The sequence below is a fragment of the Acanthochromis polyacanthus genome, chromosome 2, assembly GCF_021347895.1.
Source record: "Acanthochromis polyacanthus isolate Apoly-LR-REF ecotype Palm Island chromosome 2, KAUST_Apoly_ChrSc, whole genome shotgun sequence".
Taxonomy (NCBI): domain Eukaryota; kingdom Metazoa; phylum Chordata; class Actinopteri; family Pomacentridae; genus Acanthochromis; species Acanthochromis polyacanthus.
The window spans coordinates 21212239-21224722 of NC_067114.1; the positions used below are offsets into that span (position 1 = coordinate 21212239).

At 39.7% G+C, this 12484-nt stretch overlaps 1 protein-coding gene across 1 annotated transcript in view; it reads right to left on the reverse strand.

Annotated features, from left to right (window-relative positions):
- The window catches only part of slc6a2 (solute carrier family 6 member 2), a 29056-nt gene extending 22510 nt beyond the window's left edge, over nt 1-6546 (reverse strand). The window contains exons 1-4 of the mRNA XM_022194034.2: nt 6404-6546; nt 5505-5976; nt 3786-3917; nt 2092-2329 (exon numbers count right to left, since the gene is read on the reverse strand). Coding sequence (XP_022049726.1) covers nt 2092-2329; nt 3786-3917; nt 5505-5796 — 662 coding nt within the window. The 5' untranslated portion in view covers nt 5797-5976; nt 6404-6546. The remainder of the gene's footprint in view (nt 1-2091; nt 2330-3785; nt 3918-5504; nt 5977-6403) is intronic.
- Nucleotides 6547-12484: the final 5938 nt, after the last annotated feature.

Here is a 12484-nt window from a genome sequence, read left to right on the forward strand (position 1 = left end):
GCCTGCAAACATTGCTCTACAGACTGGCACAAAGAAAACCACACATAAATAACAATAACCCAACTCTCTTTTTTAAAATTTTTAACTGAGAAACTAATGTTACCTATGACCCTAATTTTACACATTTTACTTAATCACAAACGTATGAACAGAAAATAAATAGCAAACATATATGAGATGGTCAGACAGGAACCTTACTGAATTCAGGTAGCATGGCTGTGCTAACATCAACTTTATTGAGTGATAATATGTCAGATATGTGTTTACTGCTTGTTGCACTGCCTCTAGGTGGCCAAAAACATCAATTAACACAGGTATAAGGATGCTTGAGTCACGTGGTCTCATCTTTCCCCAGTGCAGTGTTTGAATCTTTCTGCACCAGATGACTGTACTCTCATACAATGCGTTGATGTATACTGCATTAAATACCTCTGTTGGTGATCCTAACCTCCACCAAGTAGCAAAACACACCAGCTCAAATATGAAGAAATGTACCATTTTACTTCTGAATCCGCAACACACTGTGCTCATGCTAAAAGCTAAGTTCAAAAGGGTTTCTGGATGAAGAAGGCTGAAAGAGGTGAAGCAAGAGAACTGTTGACTCAGTTGGCCTCCCTCATGCTGTGCCTTGGCATGGCTCGTGTGCTCAAAGCTAGCTGTAAGCAGGAGGATTTATTGTCTCCTACAGTGCCTAACCTCCATGCAAGATCTGTCTTCAAGTGTCCTATTGTTGTCAGTCTGTCTCTGCTGTGTTTTTTTCCCCTTTTGAATCAAGAATGATAATCCACCTGGAATATATATTTGAGGTTTTGGTTTAATGGTCCATGTCTCCTTTTTGAATGATGTTGCATCATGTCTTTTGAAGGCTATAGCTTTCATGTGAATACTGATCTCCAAATGTTAAATAAAAGTGTTTACTGATAATATATCAAGTCTGAGAGTTCCTAGACATTTGAAAATAGCGGGGGACAGTGTTGAAGACAGTTCTGCTCATCAGAACGCAAGTGCAACTTTAGCAAGCTCGGTTACTAGCCATGATGCACGCTTAATATATTCTGTGCGTCACACTTAGCGTGTGTCCCTTGTATTGTCCAAGTCATTTCACAGACTTCCTCTGGGCTGCACAGTCAGTCTTCACAGAAGCTGGGGAAGAACTGGCGGTCTTTGAAGTATAAACAGATGGAGCTTTTTCATGCACTTCAAAGAGAGCATTTGAACTTTTATGTATACACCTTTTATAGTGAAAACATTTGTGGCCGGACAATTTTAGAGTCATCTACTCATATTTCAGTGACTGGTCGCCTTCCTCACATGGACAATGGTTCCCTTGTTTATTGGAGGTGCACCATTCAGACAACACTCCCCTTCAAAAAAAAGCATCACCTCCATGTGACACTGTTAATGGGTTGTTTGGACACGGACTCGGCCAAATTGTCAATGAACAAATCATCCAAACACTGTCTGATATGGACAGTAGCTTCACTTGTAAGCAGGCCAAAGTTTTGCATTCGTGATCATACTGTGATCAAAATATTAAAACAGTACCATCTATCCATGACACAGTGACTTTTTTTTTACACTGGGATCTCAGCATAGATTGAGCTGTTATAAATACCAGAAAGTTAACGGAACAACAGAAATAACAGGCCCATTACTTTTTGTGTTTTAGTTGATTGATCCTGAGTCTGACAATTGGATTACTTGTTGGCTAAGTTGAATATTAGGACATATTTGTCCTCTTAAAATCTGAAAAAATTAAATCTTATAAAAGTTTTCGTCAAAGTTACAATCTTAATCATTGGTCTAAATTTCACTGTGCCACAGATGGCGATATCACACATTTCCTGCCACTCCCCTAAAAAGTCAATCATCTGCTTTATAACAGTCTAAATGGAAAAGATTGAGTCAGTCATGTTGTACTAAGGCATGCAAAGTGCTGTGAAACTGTGTGCATGTGTGGTAAATATAAGCTGCCCTAGGAAAGGCCTTGTTGTGGTATGAAGTCACCAAATATTTGAGCAGTTTTTATCAGATTTGACTGGCTTTCATTGTTCCAGAAATGAATTTCTCAGAATTTCAAAAATCACTTACTCGTAGTACTCTGCTGCCGGGGTGATCTTGTACTTGGCGTAAGACGTGCCATTGCCGAGGACGGATCCATTGATGGCTTTGGGGTCGGTGCAGTTCGGACTGTTCCAGCTGTTGCCACATCTGAGCCACGGCAGCTCTGTGGTCATGGAGGAGAACAGGTAGTAGAGGGACCAGGCGATGATGACATTGTAGTAGAAGCCAACATACAGGGCTATGATAATCACAGTGTAGCCCACACCTGAGGAACACGGGGTTATTAGTGAGAAAGCAGAAATGTATTGTTTACACTCAAACTGTGCTGTTATATTCAGGTTTTTGCATTTTATGTGGGTATGGTAAATCATTCAAACTAGTACAATGCTACTTTTTCATGTGGTAGAACAACACAGCGCAGGCTTATTTAATATGAACTTCAGGGAGACACATTTGTTACTCTCATTATAATGACATACCATACTGTGTTTTTCTTCCAAGTAATATGTGCAGATTCCCTCAACAATAAGAAAGCAGGTGCATTTCAGTCATTTTTCAAGAAACAGCAGTGCAATCAATAAAGCGCTGACAGCATGTACAGGATCAACAGATATCACAAGCAGTAGTATGTTTGTTCTTATTGTCCCTTCCTATCTGAGGCCATGTGTACCTTGTGACATGTTTCTTATTCCCTTCATTATCTTATCATAAGCATGACATACACTTATTTTTCCATCAGCTTTGCAGTGAAGGGGACATGTGTAAAACTGCCATCTAACCAACTTTTCAAAAGTTGAAATAGTCTTCCTACGCAAACACCCACATGGCATTAATGGCTACTTTCCATCATTCCATCATTCATCATCACCTTTTTTTGGTAAATTCTGGCATGTGTTCTTTTGTCTTTACTGGAATGTGATGTCCTCACATGAAACAGTGAATCCCTAAAACTCATCACCCACTCATTCTGAGCAGGGGAAAAAAACAGACCCACCTTAACACTGAAGCCAACAAAAGCAGTGGCTGCTGTTGTTTCAATCGTGCAGGCAGAGGTACTTATTGGTGTTTGAAAGTGCGTGTTGTAAGAGCTCCTTTTCTCGTTAAGACAAGTGAGAAGAGCTAAACGGCCTTTTGCTTGTTTAGGTTTGGAGTTTATGTGATATTACATCAGAAAATTACTATGAATTCTCAGTCGCTTGAGTGAACTCAATAAAAACGTTTGATCAGGATTTACTCGATGTAAATATGTGACGATCAGTTTGTTTTTGAATGGGCTCATGATGTTTCTCTGTAGTTTAGTATATAATTAATTGTGTTTGATTTGAGCTTTTGCTGAGTGTTTGTGACTGACTTTATTGTTTGACTTAGAATTACAGCAAACATGGAAGTGACCTTTGCACAAACAGCGAGGGGCAGAAGGTTGCGAGCACAATTGGAGAGGGAGATTTTTTTAAAAATACTGAAGGATGAAAAAGCCACTGTGACAGATGTTAGTTACAAGGGACACTTATGAACCTCTGAGGGGGAAAGGACAAGACCAAAGGGGTGAAATTAAAGGGCAAAACACTGGAGAGAACCCAAAAGACCAGGACTGAGTTGTAAGCAGCACAGTTTAAGAGGTTAGAAACAGGATGAAGTAAACGGACATGCACGGTCTTGTGTCTGCAGTTGTGTATTTAAATGCAGTGTGTGCTTGTGTGTTCGGGTGTGTTACAGTTCACCTTTAAAGACAGGGCAGATTTTCCAAACCGTAGCTGCCCCTTCCCTGTTGTACTGGCCCAAGGCAAGCTCCATGTAGAACAGTGGCATCCCCGCAATGACCAAGAAAAGAATATAGGGGATCAAAAAGGCACCTAGAAAAAGAGAAATATTCACACTTATTTGTCTTTCTGCTAATTTCATTCCATTTTAGCTTTTTTGCCTTTCGTGTGTAAGAGGTTGGATGAGAGCTTGATACTGAAATGAATGCCTGACAAAACAGAATACCAACGAAAGAAAAGGGAAATAAGGAGTGCAAGAGGGGTTTGATATTCTTGGATTGACAACACACCATAACATACAAGTGTGAAGGCTCACAGCTATTTTCACACTGTGCTTCAATAACACATTCACCAACAAGGAAATGACCTCTCATAATTGTTCTTGACATTGTCCATCACAAATGACGCATTATCCACAGCAATGAATACATTTTGCTGAGGGCCAGTATGATTGACAGGCCAGTGGTGGAGGTGACCACTGACAACACTGAGCACAACATGTTGATTTTGGCCATGTGAATGGATTCGCAGACAAACAGAGGACAGGGCACACCTTCTAGTGAGCACTCTGTTGTCATGAGGGTAGAAGGTAACACAACGCTGTGTTTAAAACAGTCCATTGTGGGTTCAGCCACACACACTGTATTTTTTTTCTCTTGTTACAGTGCAGCTTTAGTGTTCAACAGTTTAAAAAACAAGTAATTCTGAGCTCACACACTTGTTTTCAATTATCCTTAAAGCATATTTTTTAAAGCATATATTAGAAACAGCTTTCAGCATAATAATTAATGGTAATTTCCAAGTAGATGCCAAACTTTTCATGAGCCAAAATGAAACATTTTGGGCAAGATTTAAAGCTACAGTCGCTTTGCATATAACTGTGTGACAGTAAGCATTGTGTTCATCATGTTAACTAAACACATTCTCATTAAATATAGAAACTTTAAGTGGCACAGTATGGAAATCACTTCTAATAAACAAATAAATTAATTGTTCATTTAGACTATATTTAATATAATTTTCGCGCACACTGAAGGTGAGAGGCTTCATTGTGACCAATGTGAAGGCACATTGGTTTCCTATAGTTTCAACAATAGTTCTCCTGAGTAAAAAACCAGCCCACACACTTGCATGTTTATATTTTCAGACACAGATGATTGAAACTTTATGTTCAACTGCTTCCAACAAGGCTACTCATCAGTCTTCTGAGTTCTTGTCACTCTTCACAAATTATCTGACAGCCTCCAATTATACAGCTCAGTTGTGCATGCTTTGCTAAAATGAGGTATTTCCTTCATCATGAAATCCACTTCCCATTGGTGCACCTGGGACTATCAAAGATATCAAAGCAGCTGAGAGTAGAACAATAGCAGTGAAGATAATCAAATCTAAACAGAATCTAGAATAGCAGTGCTGTGGTATTTACTTTCCTAAGCAGCTTCACGGATTTTTGAATCATTTGAAAGGAAAACCTGAAACATTGACCAGAAAAGGAAACATACTTTGAGCATTTACATTAATTTGCAGCGTGTCTGTGCACCTCATTCATTCTTCGTGTTTCCATTCCTATATTATTGTGAGCATTCAATAGCAGAACGTGGTGCATCACTAAGTTTGGCAACCTTTACTTGATCTTTAAGCATCTACATTAATATATTAAGAAACACGTAATTTACTCACCTCCTCCATTTTTGTAGCACAAGTAAGGAAATCTCCAAACATTGGCCAGGTCCACTGCGAAGCCAATGACCGACAGGAGAAAGTCTATTTTCTTTCCCCAAGTTTCTCGCTCGTCCTCGGATCCGGGCGGACCTGCGCGGTGACCAGGGGTGGGAATGATGGTGGAACTGGTGTACTGGACGCCATTCTGGTCCTTCACGAGTATCAGTTCTACCTCTTTTTTCTCCACATTGCACTGTTTCAGCGGGGCCACCGACGAGAGCTTGTGTTCTGGCAGAACCTGGATATTCATTTTCTCTGCGGTGAGTACGAAGCCCACGCCGGCGCGGTGCTTTCACGGCCCCCTGCGGGTTCTGACGGTGCTGGTGGTCTGAGTCGGTGCGCTTGGATAAGGACCGCTATCCCGCTGACAAAAACCGGATAAGTGAGTGTTTTCCGCCGGCACTACAGGTGACACCTCCGCGTACATCGGCTGGAGAGGAGGGAAGAGAAACTGAGAGTTTGGAGAGGTTTGGTGTTCGTGCGTAAAGTTTCAGTACAGTTACGCACAGTAGAAAACTGGTAAGGACTGAGAGGGGGAATATGTGACATTATTATTCCCATAAGAGACACATCTAAAGTCTATGTGCTACTAGTAAAAGTACAGCATTAAGATGAAACATTGTAAGTGTAGTCTGATGCACAGCAATAGCAGGTGGCAAGTGAAAGATAGTTCAGAGTAAATTCCTCCTTACGTCACCAAGCGAGCTGAGCGCATTGTGCGCTGAACAAACCGCTCATAAAACAATTAGCTTAAACATTACTCATAAGGATAATGAGCGAGATGAATGGTTATTCGAATATGTCACTACACTAAAGCAATTTAAAGCCGTGCAAAATGAAAAGGCTTTCCTCCATACGTGGTAAAGCTAGGGACACCTCTCCATGATCCGATGCTGCTGTTGTCCAGATGCATCTGAGGGAAGACTGCCCATTCTGAAGGAACTTTAAGACTCGCCTTCTCCAGCAGGCACGATATCAAATGCGTGCTTTAAATCAGGGTTCTCTCTCTCCTCCACGTGATATTTTATAATTGAACACTTTCTCTCCAGTTTGATGTCGACTTGGCATGTCCGCTTTTTGTCTGAGCCCAAGTTCCCATAAACTTTATCTACTTCTGACTGCACAGTGGCGTTAAAATTAATCCACGTGGAGTGGAATCTAATGTGACAATTTACATTTTCTAAAAATAAAAATCAAATGTGTTGCTCAGAGATAACAATAATAATAACAAAACACGCGGTCTAAACTTGCCTAATCGTGTTTATTTAGTTGACCAAGTAGTTTCCCGAGTCGAGAAGAGGATAAAAAGATTTAACATTGCACAAGAGATATAAGATCACTCTGCCTTCAGGTTCCTACAGTACTTGAACCTCACATACAACAAAACTTTTTTAATGTTTTAATTTGAACTTTATCTGTTTCTTCTCTGTACTAAACAGATTGAATTACAGTTTTCTAAGAAGCCGTAAAAGCATTGTGTTCCATGTGTAATTCAATTCTACAGCAGCTTTTGCCGGGGGCAATGATTTCTATTAGATATGGTTGATCAGTTCATCCCATTAAAGTCAATGAATGTCCTCTTTGCTCTCCAGTGCTTGTTTTATAAAACCCTAATAGGGTTGGTTTTGGGTGTTTTGTTTGTAAGGATTAAATAACTGCAGTGATGGTAAAGCAAAGGACCAGGTAACAAGGGAGGATACACTGTTATTACTGTTGTTTTGTCCTGAATGAGTTTAATTTTTGCAATTCATTATGCGTTGTTAGGTACATTTGAATATACAGTTTCTAGCCCGGACTCACCATTGATTCGTGTTGTGTTAACATCTTGACTGTGTACATTGGGGAGAGCATGACTGTTGTTATGCTGTACATTCAACAAGTTGATTTCCTCAGATTTTAGGGCATAAGTAAGGAACAGCAGTGCGTGCAATTTAATGAAAGCTGTCCTCACAACCCAGGTGCATATTGCAGAGAATGGACAGTAACAAGTGGGCACTGCACTCATAACCTTGAGCAAGCTGTGTCCATGGAGGAGTACAGGACTGCTCAAGGCAAAATGATATCACCTTTCACCTTGATCATCTTGCATCCCTTTTTCTGGCTGTGAACAACTCTTGAGACCTCCCTTCTCTCTCTCTCTCTCTCTCTCTCTCTCTCTCAAGGTTCAGGCTCCCCCCTGTCGACCTTAGAATGGGAAGCTAATAAAAGAAGACACAGCCTCTCAGCAGCCACATTATGACCCTCTGGATTTAACCTGAGCATGTAGTTGGGGTCAAAGCAAAGATTTTTTCATTACCTGTCGTTTTCCCTCTGTATATCCCTGTAACGGCGCACAAACACGCACTGCCACTACTTTATAAATGCGCTCCATCATGACGATGACCTGCAGTTTCCGTCTGAGTAATAGCTACATCATAAAAAGCTCCTTAATTTCACAGGGAGCATATAAGAATGTTTTATGGCACAGCTTAAATGAAATTTTCCAGATTATTCTGTGTACGTGTAAGCCAGGACTTTACGTTTGCAAAGTTTTCATTGATACTTCATTAAAAGAATGACACTCTGCCATTAGAGACTGTTCTACTGACAAATGAAAAAAAAAAAAAAGTTACTTGTCATTCCTCAGACTTAAGGTCATTATAACATGGTAGTTAGGTCTTGGCATTAGCACTGAGTGGGGTTTGTTTTGTTCAGCACCCCTTTGCAGCTCTCTGGTTTAAATCTTTAAGTGTCATTAAGCTTCTCCCTCTGGGCTGTACAAGTATCTGCAAAGATTTAAGTACCTCAGCAATGTTAAGTCTTTTTCCCTACATACTGTTATACATTCAGTGAGAAAAAAAAGCAGTGTGAGTCAGATGTCCAGTGACGGAGAGCCACTTCTCATAGCAGCACATGGCACATCTGGGATATGTGGCTCATGTTACCAGAAGTTGCAGGCAAATAAGTATGTTTTTTTTCTTTACTTTAGCCAACACCTACACTCAGTGAGAATGTGGTGCCGCTGTCCTGAAAATGTTTAAAATATTAACCAGGGTCTTTTTAGCTGTCTCCTTCATCTATATATCAAAAGCTTTATCCCATCCTTTCAATCCCCAAGCAACTGGTGAATGAAGAACACAATAGGGGGCACATACAAGCTGACTTTGAATGGTGGGTAGTAATTAGGGGGCACAAAAAGGGAGGCCCGACAGCATGAGGACTGACATGATTGCTGTTTGAACTGTGAAAGCGCCTGAAAAAAGAGAGAGAGGAAAAAAGGCTGTAGTTGATCAACAAGTCTCACAGGAGGAACAAAAAATCAGATTAAAGATTGGAATCAAAATTAACTTATCTCCTTTAAGAGATAAATTTCCATATCCTCATTTCTACTTTTCTATTATGTAAGTGTTGCATAAGACATGGTGTTAAGCAGTCATAAACACTGTACTACATCATAGTTTCCTTGACTGGCTTCCTAGAAGTGAAAGGAGAAACATTACTTACAGTGATTGACTGCTTTTTCCTCCTCTCATGGAGCTAATAGGGATGAATTTAAGTTTGTTTGGAAATCATAAACACTTCCACAAGTTATTTGATGACTCTCACTAACAATTAAAATGCAAATATCTTATCCATGTTTTCGTTCTGACCCATCTTTGTATATTTAAAAGTTGCCCGTCATTCAAAACGGATCTGGAAAAGAATCAAACGCAAAGATGTGAAACACCCAAAACAGTGTGCAAAAAAACAAACCCAGGCTGCAGATACTGGTGCTGGATGCCTGATGTTTCATACCGTTCCTCAAACTTTGCCCTGATCAGGACCTTCACTGTTCCTATGAACCACCACATGGGAAATGAGGAACAATCACTTTCCTGAGAGTATAATAGGAGAGAGAAAATCAACAAGGTGTCATCTGGTGCGATAAGGAAACGTAACAATGAGGTTTGGAGGAACTCCCTGAAGAGTTGAAGGCGACGGGCTGCCAGGCTCAAACCCCGCAGGAGTCAAGGGTGGTGCAAGATATGTGCGTTGCATTTCTGTGTGCTTGTGGGAGCAGAACTCACAATGAAACCGTCTAAATATCCACACCATGCCAGTGTCTGTAAATGTAAACATCCCTCTAGAGCAGCTGGACAAAAGCCATATCTGCTCCAAGAGCGGATGAAGCAGCGGGTTCATCCTTACAAAGATACATCATGCTACCAACCATTGTTGAAATTTTTATTTGTAAATTTTGCTGCATAGTCCCAAAGTTTGTCAAAAACTTGTTATGACATGCTGAATTAATGAGAAGTATGTACAATGCAATGTACAAGACATTTACAATGTTGCCTCTGCGTGACCGATACAGTCTTAAAGAACAATATTTACACAGCAACATATGAAGAGTTCTTTCGCAAAAGCAGATAACTCCGTTTTGATAAATTTTCAGAAAACTTCTTTTTTTTAATGTTTACTTGAGATAATATCAATCAAACTGAAGTTGAATGGATTTGACTCAGTAGAAAATGACATGACAAAATAGAGAAAATTAAATTATTAGTGTTATTATTATTATTATTATCTCAAGTAAAAAATAATTTAAAAAAAAAGAGTTTTCTGAAAACGGAGTTACCTGTTTTTGCAAATGAACTCTTCATATTATATTACCTTTTCAAAGCATTATTCCAGGCATGAGTGAGATGTAGAGGTGAATATCTGTCTCTGCTCTTGCTTGTTATATCTAACATTTGCAATACTTTTGCGTCAAGCCAGCAAATTCTGTTATGTCTCTAACTTGCAAGCTAATGTTGTTGCACATGGTGCTGCTTTTTGAAAACCCTGTGTCCATGTTCGTCACACAGGACAAAGGAGAGTTCACCAAAGTGTATATACTGTACACACCAAGGTATCCTGTTGTTATAGGCAGGAAAGTCTTTTCTATAGGAACATGAAAATACCTTTGATTTCTTCCTCTTATGTCACGTCCCTAAACATCCTTGTACTAACAAAGCTTAATTACTTTTCACTTTAATTATCTGTTGAACCATTGTTGTACTTTTGTCACACGGGATGCACGCTGCATTTACAAAGACATAAAAGGATGTGGAAAATTATTATGTATCAAAATAGCATTTACCTAGATGCTGAAAGTTAAACCTTCCAGCACAATACCAAACTTTGTGAAATAAAAGGCTGACTGAACCTCAGTGTGCGGAGTGGAACTCAGCCAGGTCTCACTCTGATTTTGCTCGAGTGAACCGACCCACCTGCTCAAATTGAGACACATAGTTGAGTCACATCAATTTAACGCTGAGGCCTGTCGGTTCTGACCTTTCCTTCCAGCCTGGCACAGTCAGTCCCTCGACCGTATGAGGCCTGTGTCCAGCTTGCATCCACAAACAGAGGCTGCTCACTCACTCAGGTCCTGAGGAGAACAAATCAGATTACCAACACATATCTCCCACAATCTACTGCGACAGGATCATCCCCCAGGCAGGGCTGAAATGGATACAGCAATATACAACAGCCATCCAGAAGAGAGCAGGGAGAATGGAGGGGTGTGGGGCCGAAGAGGAGAGTGGGATCCGTGGGTAGGGAAGGAGTCGCACTGTTGTAAGAGCGGCAGCATTGTGATTTAATTGATTCCATGCCATCTCATTAATTTTGATTAAAATGAAATGAGCCTCTGCACGTTTGAAAAGGTTAAAACAAATTGAAGGTGGAAATCACAGCTGGTAATCACAGTTTGTCTAACAGCGGGCTTTTAATGAACAGAGTCGCTCTCCATCATTCATTTCAGCCTCCTCTGTGCAGAGCAACATTGCGTTTTTTGTGTTTCTGCACACGTGTGAGCACAGTCATCCCAGTTGTATTTAGAGCTGTGTATAGTAGCATGAATATTAGGATTGTGGCTTCTGACCAGGAATCAAGCAGTTGAATTAAAATCTAATCATGGTCTCAGCAAAAGTACATTTAAAGACAATGTCTTGACTGATAAGCAGATACATAAACCATTCAGTACAAAAAGAAATGGCTATCAGATGAAACTGTTTTTTTGTTTTTTTTGTTGAGATTTACTCAGATTTGCAGTTGGAAAAATAACACATACATTGGATAAAAAAGAAAAAAATGTCTAAATGGTTTTATGAATGCATACAATATGAAATTTCACAAATCTTTAATTGCCTATTTGTTCATTTACTGATAAATTCTTCCTTTATCATGAAAGCGCAGCATTTCTTCATGATACAGCTTTATTCCCATGTCACAGTAAAAACAGGTGGGGTCATGGAGAGGCCAAATGAAAAACCTAGACCAGTCCTAATGCAGACAGTACATAAATCACGATAATGTGATTCTTCTCGTAAAGACATTGCCAAGAGATTCTGTGCTTTAAAAAAATGACAGATTTCTTTAACTATTTATGTTCAAGATAAAAGTTTCTCTTGATTTTCTGCTGAGCGTAAAATCGACAACATAAATCCTTCATATGACCCTTTACCTCATTGTTTTTTGTGAGTTTACTAATGGTTAAATGCAAAATTTACTGTAATGTGTATGTTTTCTTTGCACAATTATTAGTTCAGTTCAAAGTATGCTAATTGTAAATAACATGCTTCGTCAGAAATGAGCCGTAACTTCACAGAATACTATAGGCGTTGGTAGCTTTGTAAAACAACATTCCTTATTGCTCAACATTTGGTTACATATTACACTCATGAATACATTATTTTGCTTTTACAAATACTGAGTCTCATGAGGTAAAGCACAGGTTAAAATGACAAAAGGTATTAAAACCCACAGCTGAGCAGACACTCAGAAGTGTAACAGGTAACTGCTGGCACCTTGTGGTGGTTTCAGAGAACCAGCAGTGGAGCCGAAGCCCTTCCATTGCACTTATACCTCATTATGAACAAAGTCTGTAAAAGTCATTACAAGTTTCCTCAGAGATGAATATAAAAACACAAACCAGA